Source organism: Schistocerca serialis, chromosome 6 (assembly GCF_023864345.2).
Source record: "Schistocerca serialis cubense isolate TAMUIC-IGC-003099 chromosome 6, iqSchSeri2.2, whole genome shotgun sequence".
Classification (NCBI taxonomy): Eukaryota; Metazoa; Arthropoda; class Insecta; order Orthoptera; family Acrididae; genus Schistocerca; species Schistocerca serialis.
The window spans coordinates 366,083,411-366,107,559 of NC_064643.1; the positions used below are offsets into that span (position 1 = coordinate 366,083,411).

Genomic DNA, 24,149 nt, shown 5'->3' on the forward strand with positions numbered 1-24,149 from the left:
TATTCCAATCTTTGTCTTCTTCTATAGTTTTTGCCCTCTACAGCTCCTTCTTGAACCATCTAAGTCTTTTCCCGATATCTTAACATATGTCCTATCATTCTTTCCCTTCTCTTTGTCACTGTTTCCCACATAAACCCTTCCTCTCCGATTCTGCGCAGAACCTCCACGCTCCTTACCTTATCTGTCCACCTGATTTTCAACGTTCGTCTGTAGCACCACATATCAAATGCTTCGATTCTCTTCTGTTCCGGTTTTCGCACAGTCCATGTTTCACTACCATACAATGCTGTGATTCAAAGTACATTCTCAGAAATTTCTTCCTCAAATTAAGGCCTATATTTGATACTAGTAGACTTCTCTTGGTCAGGAATGCCCTTTTTACTAGTTCTAGTCTGTTTTTAATGTCCTCCTTGCACCGACCGTCATTGGTTATTTTGCTGCCTAGATAGTAGAATTCCTTCATCTACTTCGTGACCGTCAGTCCCGATGTTACTTAAAGAACGATAATTTCTTTTAAATACATATGAAAGTGATTGAGATCTTTATTTTATTTCGTTCAGTTTGGTTTTAAATATATTTCTTTTCATAAATTTAGTTCTTCCATTTCTTCAAAAACATCGTATTTATGAATGCCTACCGTATTTGCTCCAAATCGAGAATTTAGCTTTTAAACAAATAGAAATACTTAACATTGAGAAAATTATAAATTAATTATAGCAATAATGAACTCTATCGACACTAAAACAGAGGCAAAATAAAAATTAACTTTGAAAGATTTAAAATGCAAAAGACAGATGACAGCAGTATAAACGTAGGCACAAGATCAGCGAGAGCATCAGATATGAGCTACTACATGAACAAAATTATACTGTATGTGGTCAAAAGTATCCAGACACCCCCAGAAACATACGTTTTACATATTACGAGTGTTGTGCTGCCAACTACTGCCAGGTACTCTGTATCAGCGAACTCAGTAGTCATCAGACATCGTGAGAGAACACAATGGGGCGCTCCGCGGAACTCACGGACTTCGGACGTGGGCCGGTGATTGGGTGTCATTTGTGTCACACGTCTGTACTCGAGTTTTCCTCGCGCCTAAACATCCCTAGGTTCACTGTTTCCGATATCACAGGGAAGTGGAAACACCAAAGGACACGTACAGCACAAAAGCGTACAGTCCGTCCTCATCTGCCGACTGACAGAGACCGCCTTCAGTTGAAGAGGGTCGTAATGTGTAATAGGCAGACATCTATCCAGACCATCGCACAGGAATTCCAAACTGCTTCAGGATCCACTGCAAGTACTATGACAGTTAGGCAGGAGGTGAGAAAACTTGGATTTCATGGCCGAGCGGCTGTTCATAAGCCACACATCACGCCTGTAAGTGCCAAACGACACCTCGCTTGGTGTAAGGAGCGTAAACACTAGATGATTGAACAGTGGATAACGTTGTGTGGAGTGACGAGTCACGGTACACGACGTGGCGATCCGTTGGCAGGGTGTTGGTATGGCGAATGCCCAGTGAACGTTATCTGCCGTCATATATAGTGTCAACAGTAAAATTTGGAGGTGGTGGTGTTATGGTGTGATGTGGTCGTGTTTTTCACGGAAGGGACTTGCACCCCTTGTTGTTTCGCGTCGCACTATCACAGCACAGGCCTACATTTATCTTTTGAGCACCTTCTTGCTTCCCACTCTTGAAGAGCATTTCGGGGATGGCGATTGCATCTTTCAACACCATCGAGCACTTGTTCATAATGCACGACCTGTGGTGGAGTGGTTACACGACAATAACTTTCCTGTAATGGACTGGCCTGCACAGAGTCCTGACCTGAATCCTATTGAACACCTTTGGAACGTTTTGAAACGCCGACTTCGTGCCAGGCCTCACCGACCGACATCGATACCTCTCCTCAGTGCAGTACTCCGTGAAGAATGAGGTGCCATTCTCCAAGAAACCTTCCAGCACCTGATTGAACGTATGCCTGTGAGAGTGGACGCTGTCACCAAGGCTAAGGGTGGGCCAACACCACATTGAATACCAGCATTACCGATGGAGGACGTTACGAACTTGTAAGTCATTTTCAGCCAGGTGGCCTGATGCTTTTGTTCACATAGTGTATCAACAGAATATTAAAGCAAGTAACTGTTACTTACGGTTTCTCTGAACCCTGAGCCTATGGTGGCGCTGTGGAATTGACTTAGATTTGTTCGATCAACAAGCGACCAAAAATGCATCTAACAGACATAACAGAATCAAGCACCGATCTATGGCGGCATCATAGGCACCTCGAAGTTCCCTGCGTCAGATCAGTCAGTGCCCCTTGTATCAACGCAGTCACGCTAAGTGAGATACGCCGGTCAGCTAGTAGATGTCCCGCCGAACTTCAGCAAGAACAGACTCCAAGGGCGGCGAATATCCGTTCACCTCGGCCACAGCGAAGAAACAGCGTCATTTATGTCGCTCACTCGCCTCGATCGGCAGCTTCGCCGAGACATTTATGTTGAACAGCACCGAGCCCATCATGGTACAATTTACTGACGTTTCTGTTGTTCCTTGTTAGCTTCGTGTTTCTTCTTTTTAATTCTTACCCGACTCTGTACAGCGTTTTGCGTTTTTGCAAACAATAATTCTTTAAAGTGTTCTATATTTTTCGTGCTTTTCCTTCATTCCCGTCTATAAATATTATTTTCATTCCTACACTGTCTCTAACATGTAGCTGTTTAACAGTAATTGTGATGAGGGAATCCTTTTATAAAGAATATGCTGTGACAAACGAAAATCTGAACCCATCAAAGATTCGAATAGTCAAAGAGATGACAAACATTCGATCTCATTCAAGGTTTTCGACGAAACGAGCAATGTTGTTCCTCTCTGGAGTAGCACAACAGGAGGAATGAACTGATGGAAGTCTGTAGCGTGACTCCCCCGCTGTGGATATGCAGCAACTAAATTATACCATATCGCGTCATTGCGCTTCACTGCTTTCATTTGCATTGTTGCTTTTCATTTTATTTCAAACACGTAACTTCACTTGATATTTCTGATTTTTTAACACGTACTCAAAAATTTATTTTTTACTCAGCTTAATTTCTCATCAGTATTTACCCGAAGAAATTTTGATGATGGTGTCTAATTATTAACTTATGCATACGTTAGTGGTTTTATCATTAGAGTAGCACACTTTGCAATGCAAAACTGAATACACTACTGGCCATTAAAATTGATACACCATGAAGATGACGTGCTACAGATGCGAAATTTAACCGACAGGAAGGAGATGCTGTGATATGCAATTGATTAGCTTTTTAGAGCATTCACCCAAGGTTGGCGCTGGTGGCGACACCTACAACGTGCTGACATGAGGAAAGTTTCCAACCTATTTCTCATACACAAACAGCAGTTGACCGGCGTTGCCTGGTGAAACGTTGTTGTGATGACTCGTGTATGGAGGAGAAATGCGTACCATCACGTTTCCGACTTTGATAAAGGTCGGATTGTAGCCTATCGCGATTGCGGTTTATCGTATCGCGACATTGCTGCTCCCGTTGGTTGAGATCGAATGACTGTTAGCAGAATATGGAATAGGTGGGTTTAGGAGGGTAATACGGAACGCCGTGCTGGATCCCAACGGCCTCGTATCACTAGCAGTCGAGATGACAGGCATCTTATCCGCATGGCTGTAACGGATTGTGCAACCACGTCTCGATCCCTGAGTCAACAGATGGAGACGTTTGCAAGACAACAACCATCTGCACGAACAGTTCGACGATGTTTGCACTAGCACGGACTATCAGCTCGGAGACCATGGCTGCGGTTACCCTTGACGCTGCATCACAGACAGGAGCGCCTGCGATGGTGTACTCAACGACGAACCTAGGTGCATGAATGACAAAACGTCATTTTTTCGGATGAATCCAGGTTCTGTTTACAGCATCATGATGGTCGCATCCGTGTTTGGCGACATCGCGGTGAACGCTCATTGGAAGCGTGTATTCGTCATCGCCATACTGGCGTATCACCCGGCGTGATGGTATGGGGTGCCATTGGTTACACGTCTCGGTCAAATGTGTGTGAAATATTATGGGACTAACGTCTCGGTCACCTCTTGTTCACATTGACGGCACTTTGAATAGTGGACGTTACATTTCAGATGTGTAACGACCTGTGGCTCTACCCTTCATTCGATCCCTGGAAACCCTACATTTCACAAGGATAATGTACGACCGCATGTTGCAGGTCCTGTACGGGCCTTTCTGGATACAGAAAATGTTCGACTGCTGCCCTGGCCAGCACATTCTCCGCATCTCTCAGCAACTGAAAACGTCTGGTTAATGGTGGCCGAGCAACTGGCTCGTCACAATACGCCAGTCACTACTCTTGATGAACGGTAGTATCGTGTTGAAGCCACATGGGCAGCTGTACCTGTACACGCCATCCAAGCTCTGTTTGACTCAATGCCCAGGTGTATCAAGGCCGTTATTACGGCCAGAGGTGGTTGTTATGGGTACTGATTTCTCAGGATCCATGCACCTGAATTGCGTGAAAATGTAATCACATGTCGGTTCTAGTATAATATATTTGTCCAATGAATACCCGTTTATCATCTGCGTTTCTTCTTGGTGTAGTAATTTTAATGGCCAGTACTGTATGTTGGTTTTTTAATTAACAAAGAGACCAGTTGCAAAATATTTTAAAAATATTGAGTATAATTTCCTACGTCCTGCATTCGTCATCTGAAAAAGTAATAAATGCTCCTTGATGTCTTTTAAATACTCAGTTATTTGCAAGGATAGTCAGCACTGGAACTAAGATTAAATCTTGGGGGAACACAATACACATTTCTCCAGATTATTCGGAATGAGATGCACAAATCTGACTGTTCTGTTACAATTTATGTTTTGTGCTACACTCATCTAAAGCAACCTCTTATGTATATAATTTGCATTTGGATACTTGAAGCGCTAGCGTTGTTGACCGCAGTCAGTTAGCAGAACACCGCTAAACACAGCCACCCGGTATGTTGCAGGTGTGGAACGACTACCAGCTGCAGTGGGACGAGGCCGACTACGGAGGAATCGGCGTTCTGCGTCTGCCGCCCGACAAAGTCTGGAAGCCGGATATCGTGCTCTTCAACAAGTGAGTGCGCGCTGCCATTTACAGGACGCTATATTAACAGCAGTTCCCCCATGGACCTTGTCTTGGTGGGGTAGCTTACGTGCCTCAATGATGCAGATAGGCATACCGCAGGTGCACCCACAACGGCGGACTATCTATTGAGAGGACAGACAAACGCGTGGGTCTTGAGGAGGGGTAGCAGCCATTTCAGTAGTTGCAGGGACAGCAGTCTGGATGATCGACTGATCTGGCCTTGTAACACCAATCAACATAGCCTTGCTGTGCTGGTACGAACGGCCGAAAGAAAGCAAGGGGAAATTACAGCCGTTATTTTTTTCCGAGGGAAAGCACTTCTGCTGTATGGTTAAATGATGATGGCATTCTCTTAGGTAAATTAATACGCTGATAAAATGGTTCCCATTTCGGATCTCGAGGAGGGGACTGCTCAGATGGATGTAGTCGTTAGGAAAAATAAAACCGACCATCTACGGGTCGGAGGTTGGAATGTTAGATTCCTTATTCGGGCAGGTAGGTTAGAAAATTTAGAAAGGGAGGTGGATAGTTTGAAGTTAGCTACACTGGGGTTAGTGAAGTTCGGTGACAGGACGAACAGGACTTCTTGTAAGGCCGGTGCAGGGTTATAAATACAAAATCAAATAGTGTAATGCATGAGTAGGTGGATTACAATATAGGAATGCAAGTAAGCTACTACGAACAGCAGAGTGAACACGTCATCGTAGCGAGGTAGACAAGCAGCCAGTACCTACCACAAAAATAAAAATTTATATGCCAACTAACTCGGCAAATGAAGAAATTGAAAACATGTATGATGAGATAGGAGAAGTTATTGACATGGTTCAATGAGTGGAAAATTTCTTATGGGGCACTGGAATTCGGTAGTAGGAAAAGGAAGAGAAGGAAAAATTGTAGGTGAAACTGGACTGGCGGGAAGGGAATGAAAAAGAAAGCCACCTGGCAGAATTTTTCACAAAACATAATTTAATCAGCGCTAACACTTAGTTTAAGAATCATGAAGCAAATTTGCATACGTGGAAGACATGTGGAGACACCGGAAGGTTGCAGATTGATTATGTAATGGTGAGACAGAAATTTCGGAAGCACACTTTCAACTGTAAGACATTTTCTGGGACGGATGTGGACTATGGCCACAATTTATTGGTTATGAAGTGTAGATTGAAACTGAGGAAATTGCGAAAAGGTAATAATTTAAGGAGACAGGATCTGTATAAGTTGAAAGAACCGAAGGCTGCTAAGAATTTCCAAGAAAGCTTCGGGTATCCATTATCTGCATCAGGGGAACGAAATACAATAGAAGACAAATGTGTGTAGAGAGACGAAATAGTGAAGGCAGCCGGGGTCAAATAGGTAAAAGGACAAGACCTAGTAGAAATCCTTGGGTATCACGGAGAATATTGAGTTTAACTGATAAAAAAAATAAAATATAAAAATACAGCACATGAAGCAGGCGAAGGGGAATACGAACGTCTAAAAACTGAGACTGACACAAAATGCAAAATGTCTAAGCACGGCTGGCTAGAGTAGCGGGATATAAAAGCATATATAACTAGGAAAATGACAAATAACGCCTTTAGGAAAATTAAAGATACGCTTGGAGAAAAGAAAAGCAGCTATATGGACATCAGCAGCTCAGATGAAAAATCAGCACTAAACAAAGAGGGGAAACCTGAAAGGTGGAAGGAGTATACAGGGTGAGACAATTAACACAGGCCACCATAAATACATCTAGAATGAATCAAGATACTGAGGTGCTGCTTTTTCCAAGTTATAGCGGACAATATGGCGAATTTCCTGGCGTTCACAAGCAATTTTTATCGCTTGTAGTCGCCGAATCGACACCGACTTCTTTTTGTCTGATGGAACGATATACTTTTTTCAATGTCTTTTGAAATGAGCCACTAAGAGGACTTCACTAACATAATGTGTATGGGACTTAATCATACAGTATCAAGAGAATAACGTCGCAAACAACTGCCACGCTGTCAGAAGAAGAGGTTCCACAAACACGTGCCCTACTATCTCAAATGTAAGCAGACAGGTAAACCAGGTATGTATCTTGTGTTTACATGTGGGTTTGCAGACCATCGTCTGTGTTCTGCAATCAGATAACTTTCTCCTAAAGGTATTGAGACATTCACAATATATAAGACAGTCGAAAAACTTACTATCGTTTATGGAGAATATCGCCAGACTATTTGAGCAGCAGTTCGGTTGTATGCTGAAGAGTACCCTGATTATGCCAAGCGCCCACTATTTGTAACATTAGATTTAAAAAAACTTTGTAGGAATTGGAAGTGTGGGATGTAGATGAATAAAATACGCCAAGGAAAAAGAAGAGCAACTGATGAAAGAAGTGAAACAAACATTTTATCAGCAATAACACACAACGCAAATGCCAATAGGAACCATCTCTGAAGAACGACAGGGATCAACCAGACTAGTGTTTTACGAACACTGCAGTACATTGCATTTCAACCTTTTCACATTTTGCAGCATCTGCAGCTTCAGGGTAACGATTTGCAAACTTGGTTACAGCTCTCCGAATGTAATCTATGAAAAGTGCAAAGTGATGTGGCATACCTACACGAAACTTCATGTAAGAAATAAGCATCGTTTGCAAACCATGGGCAAGTCAGTCTTCGCAATACGAACTGCTCGTCAGTTGGGAATCTACGGTGACTAAAAGAAGTGGATGTGAATAAAGTTATAAGTCTACACAGTTTGGTGCGTGTTTTTCAAGACCTGCATCACTGGTCCCTGTTATATTGGTGGGAATCTAAATACACACGAGTATCTCGGCTTCTTAAGATATGCTGTTGTAGGAGTAATTGAAAGACATCCCACGGCATATAAGGCAATCAGTGTGGTACCGTCATGACAAACGTGCCTCTAGTGTAATGATAAACCCTAAAGTTTTGGAGAGCATCTGAACGGTCGTTCAGGAAACGCAAAATGGTTTGCACATTCACAGAACTTAACTCTTGTACCCCTTTACATGTGGCGAAAATTAAAACAAGAGGTCTATTAGGAAACAGCGACGACTCCCTAAGACAAGAAATGTTTTATAGCATGGGCCTGCACTACCTTTTTCCCCAAATGAAATTCATAGTTCAGTATTGTTTCTCCAGAATTTACTTTATAGGGTGTAGCAGTGCTAAAGGTCAACATTTTGAGATCTTGGAATGGAAGCCGAAATAATAAACACTCGAACTGTACCTTGAAGTTCTCTTAGAAACTTTTTTAAATGCCACCAGAAAAAAGCATACAGTTCCATTTAAAAAATGAAGTCACTGTCGTAATTCTCTAAACATAAGCGATAAATACTGCTTGCGAACGTCAGGAAATACGCTACAATGTTCGCTATAGCTTGGCGAAAACCGCATCTAGATATATTTATTCATTGTCGATATATTTGGAGTGGCTTGTCTTACCTACCCCACCTTGTTTAGAAGCGCTGTAAGAGGGAAATGTATTTGAGGAAAATATTACAGAAAGGGAAGAGGACTCAGCTGAAGATGATATTAGAGATATGATGGTGCGAGAAAATTTGAGGGAACACTGAAAGACTTAAGTCGAAACCATGCCACGATTGTGAACGACGCTCCGTTAGAACTACTGATAGCCTTGGGAGAACCAGCCACGACAAAACTTCGTCCCCTGGTATGCAAGATAAATGAGATAGGCCAAATGCCCTCACACTTCAAAAAGAATGTAATAATTCCAATTCCATAGTAAGCAGGTGCTGATAGGTGCCAATACTACCGAAGTATCGGTTTAAGAAGTCATGTTTTCAAAATACTAACAGAAATTCTTTTCGGAAAAATGGAGTAACTGTAGAAGCCGACCTCGGGGAAGATCAGCTTGAATTTCAGAGAAATTTAGGAACACGCGAGGCAAATCTATATTTATAGCTTTTGTAGATTTTCTGAAGGAATTACGTTAGGAAACGAGAAACCAAGAGCAGTGGATGTGTTTTGCTATTTGAGCAGTAAAATAACTGATGACTGTCGAAGTAAAGAGGATGAAAAATGTAGCTTGGCAATTCCAAGAAGTGTGTTACTGAGCAAGAGAAATTTGGTTAACATCTAAAACAGGGTTAGGAAGTATTTTCTGAAGGTATTTGGAGTGTAGCCTAATACGGAAGTGAAACATGGACGATAAACTGTTCAGACAAAAGAGAACATAGACATCATGCAACCAGTGAGGAAGCACTGAACAGAATTGGAGAGAAGAGAAATTTGTAGTATAACTTGACTAAAAAAAGGGATCAGTGACATGACACATTCTGAAACCACCAATTTAGTACTGGATGAAGTATGGGGGCAAATGTATTATAGGGAGATCAAGAGATGAATAGACCGAGCAAGCTCGTAAGGATGGAGGTTTAGTAGTTATTCGAAGACGAAGAGTCTTGCACAGAATACAGCAGCATGGAAAGATGCATCAAACACCACAACAAATTATTAACAGCCAAGTTTTAAGTCTCGCTTTGGGCGCTACAGTAAATGTTTATCAAGGACTACACCTTACTGGTTTACTCTCGCACAAGCAAACATATATAGTAAATTTTGGTGATCATGGTCGCAATAAAATCTAGTTACAATTTGATGATTACCTCTTTCAGTTGACAGACAACTATCGTCAGATCTATGGAGATAAACATAAAAATTAGTTTTTAGGTAATGTGAAAAACCTGACAAAATTTAATAAAATTAGTTTCTTATAAAAGTATAAAAACAAAAAAATAATAAAAATTTACCAAGCTTATCCTAGAATTTGTCCCAGTGTGTTGACCACAATATCGTGATCAACCGTAACTCTGTCTTCCAGAGTCTTCCTGAGTTGTCGTCGACGCATCATCTTTACTGATGTACCTGTTCTTCATATTGGTGCTGTGAATATTTTATTGAGTAAGTTTTATATATTTGACATACCGGCGAAGAGTTGTATCATTATAAATGAAGCATGTTCTTAGTATGTCGACATAACCGATGTGCAATTAAAGTTCTGGGATACCTGAGAATCTGGGGATATAGCTAGTTATTGTCGAAACTGGTCACGAAATAAACTATTTCGCATCAAGCGATCTCGCCTTCTAATATTATAAATTAGCTTAGCGCCCGCTACATCGCTGGCGTAGACTGTATGGTCTTTACAAATATTTTTGTTTTTCTTTTAATCGAATTCTTATGTTGTTCACAAACTGCAACATCTTCTAAACTTTTCACATTAGCGTGATATTTTTCGAATGTGTTTCTGGCAAAAAAGCGATTGAAGTAGATGGAGTCCTAAGTTCTTGTTCATAATGCCTTTTGCCCTTTTGTCGAGATATTTCCATAGAAATTTACATCCCCCTAACGTATATCTCTTATTATCTAACCGAGAAGTGAAATACAAATTTTCATAGAGTTAGCTTTGAAATGTTTTTAACATAATAAATATTTTCTTAAAAGTTTTCATCCCCTATGTCACCCCTATGTCACCCCTATGTCAATTTCCAGAAGCAGTGAAACACATTTTTTTCTTTTTATTTCTAACAGAGATACCAAATACAAATTTTAGTAGATTCAGCTTTGAAAGTGCTTTCATAATGAAATAATTTCATGAGACTTTTCATTTCCTGTTTCACACTCTAAGAGGGTTGAATTTCCAAAGACGTTGAAACGTGTATTTGTTATTTCTAACCAGTGGTTGAATTTTCAAAAATGCTGAAACACGTATTTTTTGTATATCTGGCACCAGTTTTCATAATTCCAGCTTCAAAATTGCCTTAATAGACATATGTTTTCAAAAAGCCTTTCATCCCTATTTTACCCCTTAGATGTGGAATTTCGAACAATCTCTTCTTAAACGATACCTACAATGTAAGATCCACACCCATTCCAAACATCACGTTCCGATCCTTAGCGGCTTGGGCTGGGCGATGATGAGTCAGTGAATCAGCGTGGTCTATTTCACCACCTTAGGGGTTGAATTTCCAAAAAGAATGAAACACGATTTTTTTAAATTTCCAACCGAGAAGTCAAACACTAATATTCTAACATTTAGATTTAAAAATGCTTTCAAAGTAACATAGTTTCATAAAATGTTTCACCCCCTGTTTCACCCTCTGAGTGGGTGGATTTCCAAAAACAGTGAAGTGTATATTTTTCTTATTTGCAATACAAATTTTCATAAATGTCGCTTCAAAATTATTATACAATAAAATTTGTCCATAAAAACTTTCATGCCCTGTTTCTCCCCCTTATTAGTTTAATTTCCAAAACACAGTAAAAAGCTCTTTTTTTATTTCTAGCTGAGAAGCTAAATTCAATTTTTCATAGATTTAGCTTTAAAAATGCTTTCATAATGAAATATTTTCATAAAACATTTCACCCCCATTTTACCGCCTTAGGGATCGAGTTTCCAAACACACTGAGGGACTTTTTTTATTTGTAACTGAGAAATAAAATGTCAGTTTTCATAGATGTAAATTAAAAAATACTTTAGTATTTCTTTGATAATGATTTATTTTCAAAAGGATTCCACCCACCTTTTCACCATCATAGAGGTCAAATTTCCAAAAATGCTGAAACACGTATTTCTTTATTTCTGTCTGAGAAACCAAACACTAATTTTCATTTTAAAAAAACTTTCAGCCACTATTTCATCCCCTTATGGCTGAATTTCGAAAAATCCTTTCCTGAACAATGCCTACAGTACAAGATCAACACCCTTTCCAAATTTCAACTTTCTATCCTTAGCGGTTTGGGCTGGTCTAAGGTAAGTCAGTGAGTGAGTCATACAGTCGGACATTGCCTTTTGTATATAGAGAAGATCACAACGTTAGATTGCCCCAACAAGATGTTTAAATTATATAGGATATGTGGCCTGTAGTATAAAAAGAGCAATGATGTTCTCCCGAGTAGCAAAAAATTCCGGGTTAGTATCCCATTCGATCTAGGGCAGGGGCTGCCAATGGGGATATGACCACGAGAAAAAGATTGAATAACCAACAAAAGGATGACATTTTACAAGACGGAGAGTGGAATGTCAGACGTTTGGTAGGATAGCTAGAAAACCTGAAAAGAGAAATGCTAAGTCTTAACCTAGACATTAGGGTCAGTGAAGCGAAGTGGAAAGAAGATAAGAATTTCTGGTCAGACGAATATAAAGTAACACCAAGAGCAGCAGAAAATGGTACGTCCGGAGTAGGATTCGTTATGAAAACGAAAGTAGCACAGAGAGTGAGTTACTGTGAACATTCCAGTTATAGGGCTCAAGATAATCGACAGCAAACCATCGCCGACAACAACAGTTGAGGCACACATGCCAGTGTCACAAGCCGAAGATGAAAAGATAGAGACAGTATATGAGTGAATTCAGTACGTAAGGGGAGAGGAAGATCTGATAATCACGGAGGGCTGGAATGCAGTTCTAGAGTAAGGAGTAGAAGAAAGGGTTACAGGAGAATATAGGTTTGGTTGCAGGGATGAGGGGGGAGAAAGACTAACTGAGTTCTGTAACAAATATCAGACAGTAATGGGGAATATTCTTTTCAAGAATCACAAGAGGGATAGGTGTAATTGTAAAAGGCCTGTAGATACGCGAAGATTCCAGCTGGTTTGCATCATGGTCAGACGGAGATTCCAAAATCAGTTGTTGGATTGGAGAGCGTAGGCAGGAGCAGGTGCAGACCCAGATTACAATTTGGTAACGATGAAGAGTAGACTGTAGACTGATCGGTACAAGATTCGTACGGAACGATCAGTGTTTGAGGAAGTGGGATATTTAAGTACTGAAGAACAATGTGATACATACGAAGTTCGCTAAAGATATAAGTGCTAGAGTAAGGAGCACCAGGGTAGGCAGTTCAGTTGTAGAGGAATGGACGTCTCTAACAAGTGCAACCACAGACACTGGACAGACAAACATAGGCACTAGGAAGGTAACTGCGAAGAAATAGTTAAACAGATGAACGAAAGAAGGAAGTACAAAGTGTTCCAGGAAAGTCGGAAATACAACAATATAACTCACTTAGGAAATAAATAAACGGGAAATGCAGGGAAGGTAAGGCGAAATGGCTGCAGGAAGAAAAATCAAGAAAGACATGAACGTCAGGTCTGATTCATCATACAGAAAAGTCACAACTGTGAGATGACAGTGAAGTACCGCTTCAGTTGTGGGTAATGCCAAAACCACAATGAGTAGAGAGGACGGTAGAAAGTATGGACTGAACGAGTCTAATGTGTGACGTTGGGATGCTTCAGAAGAAAAATGGAAGAAGGCAGTTTCAAGAAGAAAATCATTCAGGGGACTGAATCCCTGTGTGCAAGATAAGAGGAAAGATAGCACGCCTGTCTCACGAGACATTATCCAACTGAAGGCCTCGGAAGAAGCAAAAGTCTTAAATGTGCAACAACGAGAATTTCGTGTGAGTATTGGTTGGTGTCGTCGATTTACGCAGAGAAATGCTCTTGCACTCCGACGAAGACCTACACTAACACAGAGAATGCCAGCAGATTTAGAGGAGAAGCTGGTCAAGTTCCAGCACTATGTCATCCATTTGCGTTAAGTGTCATTCACACCCTTTTCACCAGATTAACAATGCTGACGACACGCCAGTATTTTTTGACATGCCTAGCTATACGACAGTAGAGGTGAAAGACTCAAAAAGTATCTCATTAAGAGGATACGTGAATGAAAACTATAGAATAACTGTGATGTTAGCTGTTACAGCCGATGGTGGAAAATTACCCCCTAATGTCATTCTAAAGAGAAAAACCATGTCCAAAGAAAACTATGGGCTTAATGATCCGCTGCCAAGAAAAGGGCTGGATGACAACGCAAATGATGGTTGACTACTTGTCTACAGTTTGGAATCGTAGTCCTGGGGCGCTGCATGTTAAGAGGGCCATGCTTGTTTTGGATGCTTTTAAGGGACGTCTAGTTGCTGTAGCAAAAGATAGACTTGCTGCACAAAAGACAGATCTTGTCTTAACAGCTGGAGCAATGACTTCAAAACTACAGGTTCTAGACATGGCCGTAAACAAACCGGTAAAGGACACCCTCCGAAAAATGTATTCAGATTGGCTCCTGGAAGAAAACCATGTTCTTACACCGTCTGCTAAGATTAAGAACCCACCAGTCATTCTTTTGTGCCACTGCATTCTTGCTTCACGGTCCTCAGTATCACCAGAGTCCTTCATCAAGGGTTCAAGAAATGCTGCATATCGGATGCGCTGGATGGGAGTAAGAATGACCGACTGTGGAGAGAGAATGAAGATAATTTTTTGATAGTTGTAATCGCCATTTGACTGTCCAACAAGTAGATTTCGGCTTTAGGCCATTTTTCAAGTGTTACAAGAATCTAAAATCATTAGATCTGAATAGAACACAAATCACCGACAAACTTGTCTTCTACTCAGGTCTAATGATTTTAGATACTTGTAACACTTGAAAATGGCCTAAGGCGGAAACCTAGATTGTGGAATGAAACCTGTTGTACAGTCAAATGGCGGTTATATCTTTCAAAAAGTTTTATATGACCGTAGCTACACACCAAATTAAAATCATTAATGAAGAGAATGATAGGAGTGAGAGTGATTACGTGAGTACCAGTACTGATAGTAGTGAGAGTAAATAAGACAAAATTTGTTGTCAGTGTGTTGTACCAAATGATAGAACAAATGTTTCTGGTAAATACCTACGTCTTATATATAAGTAAAAATAAATTTTTGGTAATTTTTCTCCTCTCAGACAGCGTGCGGCTTATTTTCGCACATTTTTTTCCCCCTCGAAATTTAGGGGTGTGGCTTATATGCGGTGCCGGCTTATTTTCGGACAAGTACGGTAAGTATTTTTATAGGCTGTAGCAGCTTTGTGCCTGCCACTGAGAGGTCGCGTGACCACGGACACAGATGGGCAGGGGTAGGCAAAAGACCGAGGTGCGGGCGGTCAGGAAAAAAATGGCTATAAGCACTATGGGACTTAACATCTGAGGTCATCAGTCCCCTAGAACTTAGAACTACTTCAACCTAACTAACCTAAGGACATCACACACATCCATACCCGAGGCAAGATTCGAATCTGCAACCGTAGTCGGCCGGAGTGGCCGAGTGGTTCTAGGCGCTACAGTCTGGAGCCGCGCGACCGCTGCGGTCGCAGGTTCGAATCCTGCCTCGGGCATGGATGTGTGAGATGTCCTTAGGTTAGTTAGGTTTAAGTAGTTCTAAGTTCTAGGTGACTGATGACCTCAGAAGTTAAGTCCCTTAGTGCTCAGAGCCATTTTTTTTTTTTTTTTTTTTTTTGCAACCGTAGCAGCCGCGTGGTTCCGGACTGAAGCGCCTAGAACCGCTCGGCCACCGCGGCCGGCGCAGTCAGGAAACCGGGCTGGAGCCGTGACAGTTCCGCAGTGGCCGAGCACACGCGGACTGGGTGGGAATGTGGTTGGAGCGTGGAATAGAGTTGCTTGCCGAGTAGCCTGTATTACTGTTGCTGCATCTGCCTGCACGCGAGTTGAGGGGTGCCCAGCCGTGTCCACGTCCTGTGGAGCATCTATGAAACAGATCTAATCAGTGGGAATGAATGTGGTGAATCCTCATGGTAATTATAGATTAAGGAAATGGGGAAGTATTAAAAAATACATAGAAGAATGTGGAAAGGAATTAGAGAAGGGTCCAAGACGCTAGTCCCCAACTGGAAGGGTGTGCGGGGGAAGGGGGTTGTACCACATGGAGAATAAAATTTTTGAGAATTAAAAATAAGTTTCCGTTAAAAACTTCTCAGCATCCGTATTTTCTTAGCCCCAAATATTCATTTTGTCAGCATTAATATCGGCAGTTTTGTTAGTCATCAGGCATTTTACATCCATGCTTCGCTTCTTCAACGTCTTTTCCAAGCATTTCGACTCTCAGCGATATGTTTCCATGTTCCTCCTATGCAGTTTTTAACGCTGTCTACCAGTCTCCTGTTGAGTTTCGTCTCAGACTTTTCTTATGTCTTCGAATCCAATAAAAACTCTTTGGTCCGACCGGCGTCCAGTCTCCAGTCCGTCTCCAAATCCATTTTTACTTACACCAATCTATTAGTAATTCCCAACTAGCATCTCTCCATTGGCTGCTTACCTGACCTCAGATTTGAATGGTTTTTGCACTAAGCATGGCATCTGCCACTGCCAAAAGACAAAACTGTTTAAGACATGTTGAAAAATGGTTTTCAGTGAATGAAGGAATTTTTTCAAATTATGAAATGCTATCCAAATTATAATTTCTTAGGCTCCTAACCACAACACACTGACAGGGGACTGCGTCGAAACGGAAGTGGCAACATCTTGCAAAAAATTGGTGCGTTTTGTCCATCTCTATTACACACATCTTTAAGAATATTGCTTCTTTTCGCTTAACCTAGTAGATGTCAATGTATTTTTTCGATTATTATAGCAATGAAGCCAAAAGCGAGGAACTGAAAAACTCTGAGCATGACTTACGATATACAGTGACTGAAACCAAACCCAGTCCAAAGAAATGTTACAAATAATCAGTAGGGGTCGTCTCATTTACAGTCTAATATAATCCCTCCCAAAAGCAATTGAAGTTTTTTATGTTAATTAAATGACATTCAAAACTTTAGTCAGGTGCTAAATATTGTGTCCGCCTGGTCTGGCGGACAAGAAATTATTCAGATGTATTATAATATTACTAAGACATTACTTCTTGAATAAGAAAGAAACAGGATTGAAAAGAAAGTCTCTTCTCCAGTAGTGAAAGAACAATTACATTTATATAGAGGCCGAAGGCCTGGATGAGGCAGTCAGTGCTTGTGGATGAACGAATAAACACAAATACTGCCTAAGTCTGAAGGCCCTTAAGAAGAATACAACACTGCTAGAAATTGCCGTTAACTAGTAAATGCACAGTGCACAACGATGGCCAATTAAAGTCCTGACGACACAGTCTAAAGTTCTGTACACTCAGATACGGTACTAATTAAAGTCCCAGAAGAGCAGTTCAGTTTCAGAGTTGCGGTGTAATGTAACACAGTCATGTGGGGGGTAGAAACAAAGACAAGAAATCTTACAAGCCCATTAATTGGTCACTGACATAAGACATGGCATTTTTGTTGCGGCGGCTGCAGAGTGAATTCCTGTTTGAAGGAATCCCTAAGCATTCTACGCTTGTCCCAGGAATCTCACTCGGAGTGAACTGGCTGCCTAGGAGCCGTGCGCTGGCCTAAGTGCGGCCCTCGGTGCCCGACTAGATTCGGTATTGCTTCCTTTTACTTGACTGCCGTAAGAAAGAGGTTCGTGGCGCCGGCAAGTTCTCGCGCTTTGGTCGCCGTGTGGTGGTCGAGGGTGCCGCGGCAGCCCTCGAATATCTTCTGCAATTAATGAAGTTGCCCGCATAAATCACAAGCAATTTGGGTTGCCAACTAGGTAGGCGCAAGGCCTACCCACAGCACCAAACATTATTTGGGGTATCAGATGATATATGTTTTTCAGGAGTAATGGTCTAACATCCATTAAGAACCACTGTACCAAGAGATAGGACGTGGGCATTAGACGGTACATAAGATTCTGAAAGGGTAGGACCAAGTCTGGAAGGAGAATTAAAACTACCTGGAAAATCATGTGAAGATGAAGGAAAAATGGATTGTTGGTACGTTTATGGATATGTAGATCAAGTGGCGTGCTTTGAGTGTTTAAGCTCTGCAGGCTGATACAGGTGGTAGGGAATATGTAAAACGAGACAGAGTGCAAGGTGTTGAAATAGTGGTCGTCATACCTAACTAAATTGTGGATTTAATTGTACTTTTACTCGAGTTTCATTATATGAAAACATTTCTTTACTCACCATAAACAGTCTAAAGAACCTGTATGAGGGGACTTCAGTAAGTAAGTTTCACGATATTAAGGCAGGCCACGTAACCGTTTTTGTGTTATGAACTACATTTCAAAGTGTCACACATACATGACACTATTTTACAGCATAGTTACAAACTCCCTGAAATAGACAATCGGGAAGTTCTACCAATCCTTCAATTACTCCCTGGCTACGAGCCATTCTAGAACCTCTGTGTGGACGTCCTTAGCAGTGGAAAATCACTTTTCTCGCCGATGTTATTTTAGCTTGCCGAAAACATGGAGACAGCATGGTACAAGACCTGGCCCGCCACAAATTCCTCTCCTTTGCCAATCTTTTCATCTCAGAGTAGCACTTGCAACCTACGTCCTCAATTATTTGCTGGATGTATTCTAATACCTGTCATCCTCTACAGTTTGTACCCTCTGCAACTCCCTCTAGTACCATGGAAGCTATTCCCTGATGTCTTGAAAGATGCCCCATCACTCTTCTTCCTTGCTGTGTTTTCCGCATATTCTGTTCCTCGACATTTCTGCGGAGAACCTCCTCACTCCTTACTGTCTCAGTCCACCTAGTTTTCAGTACTCTTCTGTACCACATCTTAAATGCTTCGATTCTCGTCTTTTCCGCTATTGCCACAGTCCATGTTTCATGTCCTCCTTGCCCTGTCCGTCAATAGACTATTTTGCTGCCAAGGTAGATGAATTCCTTAACTTCATCTACTCCGTGATCACCAATTTTAATATTACGCTTCTCGCTGTTCTCATTTCTGCTACTTCTCATTCCTTTCGTCTTTCTTCAATTTACACTCAATCTATATTCCGTACTCATTTGAGTGTTTATTCCATTCAATATATCCTGGAATTCTTCTTCAATTTCACTGAGGATAGCAATGTCGTCAGCGAATCTTACCGTTGATATCCTTTCACCTTGAATTTTAATTCCACTCTTGAAACTTTCTTTTATTTCCGTCATTACTTCTTCGATGTATAGACTGAATACTAGGAGCGGAAGACTATACCCCCGTCTTACACCCTTTTTAACCAGAGCAATTCGTTCTTTGTTTTCCACTCTTATTGTTCCCTCTTGATTCTTGTAGATATTGTACCCTTCTTTCCTTATAGACTAACCCCATTTTTCTCAGAACTTCGAACATTTTGCACCATTTTACGTTGACGAACGTTTTTTCCCCAGTCGATATGTCCTATGAATGTGTCTTTACTTTTCTTCAATCTTGGATCCATTATCAACTGCAATGTCAGGCCCAGGTCTCTGGTGCCTTTACCTTTCCGAAAGCCAAACTGATCGTCATCTAACAGACCCTCAATTTTCTTTCCCTTTCTCCTGTATATTATTCTTGTCAGAAACTTTGATGCATGGGCTGTTAAGCTGATAAGCTATTGTGCTATAATTATCGGACTTGTCGGCTATTGCAGTCTTCAGAACTGTGTGGATGATGCTATTCCGAAAGTCAGATGGTATATCGCCAGTCTCATACATTCTACACACCAACGTGAACAGTCGTCTTGTTGCCACTTCCCCCAATGATTTTAGACATTCTGATGGAATTTTATCCATCCCTGCTGACTTTTTTGGTATTCAGTCTTCGAAAGCTCTTTTAAATTCTGATTGTAATACTGAATTCCCTATCTGTTCTGTATCGACTCATTTTCTTCTTCTACCACATCATCATAAAAGTCTTTCCCCTCATAGAGACCTTTGGTGTAGTCTTTCCGCCTATCTGCTCTCTCCTCTGCATTTTACAGTGAAATTCCCATTGGACCCTTAACGCTACCTTCCTTGCTTTTACATTCACCAAAGGTAGTTTTGACTTTTCCATAAGCTCAGTCAGTCCTTCCGACAATTATTTCTTTTTCGATTTATTCACATTTTTCATGTAGCTCCTTCGCTTTGTACTTCCTTCTTTCACCGATCAACTGAAGTGTTTCTTCTGTTACCCATGGTTTCTCACAGTAATTTTCCTTGTACCTATGTTCTGCTTTCCAGCTTCTGTGATTTCCCTTTATTGAGATACATTCCTCTTCTATTGACCTACCTGATGAGCTATTCTTTATGGCGTAATCTGCAGCTTCAGAGACCTTCAATCGTGTCTCCTCATTCCTTAGTACTTACATATCCCACTTCTTTGCACATTGATTCTTCGGGGCTAGTCTCTTGAATTTCAGCCTATTCTTCATCATTACTAAATTGTGATCTGAGAACATATCTGCTCCTGGATAATAGCAATGATTTCGGAATCGCTGCCTGGTCATTGTGTTATCTAACTGAAATCTTTCCGTATATTCAGACCTTTTTAAAGCACGAGTATATCTCCTCCTCTTGTCATTCCTGAATAGTGTATTCGCTGTTACTAGCTGAAATTTATTGCAGAACTCAATTAGTCTTTCTTCTCTCTCATTCCTAGTACCAAGCCCACACTCACCCAAAACTCTTTCTTCTAATCCTTCCCCAACAACTGCATTTCAGTCTCCCATGACTATTAGATTTTCATATCCCCTTCCATACTGAATTGCAGTCCAGTACCATCATATACTTTCTGTATCACTTCATCTTTTGCTTGGGGCGTCGGCATGTGCACCTGAATTTTTGTTGTCGATGTTGGTTTTCTGTCGATTCTGATGAGGACATACCTATCATTGAACTGTTCACAGTCACTCTCTGTCCTATCCTTCTCTAGATCGAATGTTTTATTCATCTCTGACGTCGTCGCCGAGTGATGGTAAACTACAATCTTTCTTCTTTCCTTCCGAACTATTCTCATCTGTCATTCGGTTTCGGAAACGTACGAAGATTGTATCTGCATCCCCGAACTGGAAAGTAGGTGTGAAGTGAGCTAGTCGTATTTCCCATGCTATAGTACCTTCATTCCTGTTCATTTTTCGTAAGAATCGTATGTAGCGAGAAACTCTTTTGTGATAACGTTACTATCCATAGAACGTGACACATTGACAAACACCAGAGACTGAGTGATTCTCAAAGAAAGAAGGAGGAAAAGTTGGATTTTAATATCCCACTAACAAAGAGGCCATGAGAGACTGAGTATAAACATTAAAGTGAGGAAGGGTGAGGAAGGAAACTATTGTTGTACCTTTCGAGGCTATCATCCTGGAGTTTGCCTTAAACGATGTAGGGAAACATCTCAAACTGTAAATCGCCAATGGCGAACAGTGTTTTAAATCGTCGTTCTCCTAAATGTGAGCTAGCTGTTCGGTAGAAAATTTAACAAATATTCGCAGAACTTGTAATACGCCGTTACTTTTAGCTTCCGAAGGCGGGAACAGAGTAAGCCCTATGGGCAATATGTGTACCAATCGCAAGGATTTTGCTGTTGTGGTCTTCAGTCCAACGGCTGGTTTGATGCAGTTCTCCGTGCTACTGTATCCTGTGCAAGCCTCTTCATCTCCGAATAATGGCAACCTACATCTATTTTTTACCCAACATACTTTCCTTCATTACCAACTTGACGATTCTGTGATGCCTTAACGTATCTTCTGTCAACTGATTCCTCCTTTCAGTCAATCTGTGGCATAATTTTTTTTTCTTCGCAATTCGATTCAATGCCTGTCCATTACTTTTCCTACTCACGTAGTCTTCAGAGCCCTTCCGTAGCACCAGATATTTTCTTCTTGTGTCAACTGCTCATTGTCTGCGTTTCTCTTCTGTGATAGGCTATACTCCACGTACAAAGTGACAATTATTGAACTATATGAAATATAATCGTCATAACTTCTGAGCGGTTTTCGTTAAGACGTTCAAACTGCACTGTTGACCGCGGGGCATGATGGGAATTAGTATGCGCATCCATGGTTTAGTTTAGCGACAAAGCCCACTTTCATTTAGACGGGTTCGTCAATAAGCAAAATTGGCGCATTTGGAGGATTGAGAATCCGCATTTCGCGATCGAGAAGTCTCTTCATCCTCAACAGGTGACTGTGTGGTTTGCAGTGTCTAGTCACCGAATAATCGGTGCGATATTCCTTGATGGCGTGGTGTCAACCGAGTGGTACTTGAAAGTTTTGGAAGACGATGTCATCCCCATTATCCAAAGTGACCCTGATTTCGACAAGACGTGGTTCATGCAAGGCGGAGCTCGAACCCATCGAAGCAGGAGAGTGATGTCCTGGAGAAGCACTTTGGGGGCAGAATTCTGGTTGTGGGCTACCCAGAGGCCACTGGCATGGGCCTCGATTGGCCGCCATATTCTGCGAATCTGAACACATGCGACTCCTTTTGTGGGTCTATATTAAAGTTAAGGTGTACAGTAATAACCCCAAAACCATTACTGAGCTGAAAACAGCCACTCCGTAGGTCATCGGCAGCATCGATGTTTCGAAACTTCAGTGGGTCACGATGAATTTTCCTATTCGTCTGCGCCACGTCATCGCCAATGATGCAGGCATATCGAACATGTCATAAACTAAATCCGAATACCAGTAGTGATGTTTACATGTTGAATAAAGTGTGTGCACTCCGTAGTTTGTAACTAATTTACGTTCATTTTACATATAGTTTAGTAATTGTCACCTTGTATATACATTCACTAACAGTAAAGTTTACATTAGATGTTAACAAATTCCAGTTTCTCAGAAATTCTTTTATTGCTATAGCTATTCTGCATTTTATATCCTTGCTACTACTTCCGCCATCAGTTACTTTGCTGCCAAAAAGCAAGACTGATCTACTGCTGTTAGTCTCTCATTTCCTCTCTTAGCATCGCGTAATTTAATTCGTGTACATTCCATTACTTTTATTTTACTTTCATTGGTATTCATCTTATAACCTAACACTATCTGCTTCCTTCAACTGTCCTAAATTCTTTGCCATCTGTGACAGAATTACAACAGCGTCAGCAAACCTCAACGTTGTTGCTCCTTCTCCCCGAACTTTACCCGCTTTTCCAAATTTCTTTTTGGTTTCCTTTACCACTGGAGCAATGTACAGACAATGGCGGGATATCAATTTGGATATTGTTATTTGCTGAGGAGAAACATGTTTTTATTGTGACTCACTTTCTATGATAAATTGATTGGAACATGGATACGTAATGAACCTCCCTCCCTCACACACTCTTTTACTGCCGTCATCAGAGTAGAAAATGTAAGAGGAACACGTATAGATGATGACTCTCTCTACCTCGCATACTCTTTTACAGCTGTAATCGGAGTAGCTACACACATAAGAGTGGTTCACCTTTCAGCCCTTTTAACGCTGCGTATTGCCAGCTGCAAGCCTTTCTCGTGCAACGGCGTGGAATAAAGGCATAGCTTCCGGTCGCTTTCCTGGCCACCTCGCCGTGTTTAACGCTGATTTTCTCCGTATGGCTGCAGCTCTGCCGGCCGTGGTGATCTCCACCTGCGCCAGATTATCTCCCGATCGCTGCGCTGCAAATCGGCTGAAACGCTGAGCGGTAAATAGGGAATACAACCTTTCTTTTCAATTTCCATCATTATTTAGACATAGTCTTTTTTTGTCGGGTGATTCACTTACCACCAAAGACAGAAACACTAGTCATGTTTGTTAATTATCTACATAAAACTAATAATAATTGTAAACACTAATGAGCACTTGAATTAGAAACTTACGCAGTAGTTTGCGGCTTCTCTTTTCGTCCTGATGACGACGTGACATGGACTCCACGACACTCTGAAAGAGCTGGGGAACCACCCTCGTCCGTAGCCGCCCAGCCATCTCCCACAGCTAACAGTGACGTACTGGTTACATCTAACTTGCTGACGTCGAAGATGTGGTGCACAGGACTGATGGATTTCTGTTGAGTCGTGTTCCTCAAACGATTCTGACACAGTCTGGGAGCATAGAGATGGTAGATCGTTTTGCTGTAGGTACATGTTGTCTACAGGACACTGTAGGTACACAAACGGATGTACATGATGGGACAGTAGCGTCTTGAATAGTTTGTCAGTGAGTGACTACGGCTCACTATCAAGGAGGAAGAGAGGGAGGAGGGGGCGAGCGGGTCGCAGTATCTCCACTCCTCGTCATCACTGCCGAAAAAGTGATGATGTCGGCTGGTTGCAACAGCAGAACATTTCACGGAGGCGTTGCAGTTGGACATTCAGACAAACATAGCGTCAGTTGTAAATGCGCAGCTTAAGCAGAAGATATCGCATGGT

General features: G+C 41.5%; 1 protein-coding gene across 1 annotated transcript in view; it reads left to right on the forward strand.

Moving 5' to 3' along the window:
• The window catches only part of LOC126484365 (acetylcholine receptor subunit beta-like 1), an 883,730-nt gene that overhangs the window by 608,586 nt on the left and 250,995 nt on the right, over positions 1-24,149 (forward strand). Inside the window, exon 4 of the mRNA XM_050107835.1 lies at positions 5,031-5,140. Within this exon, the coding sequence (XP_049963792.1) occupies positions 5,031-5,140 (110 nt within the window). The remainder of the gene's footprint in view (positions 1-5,030; positions 5,141-24,149) is intronic.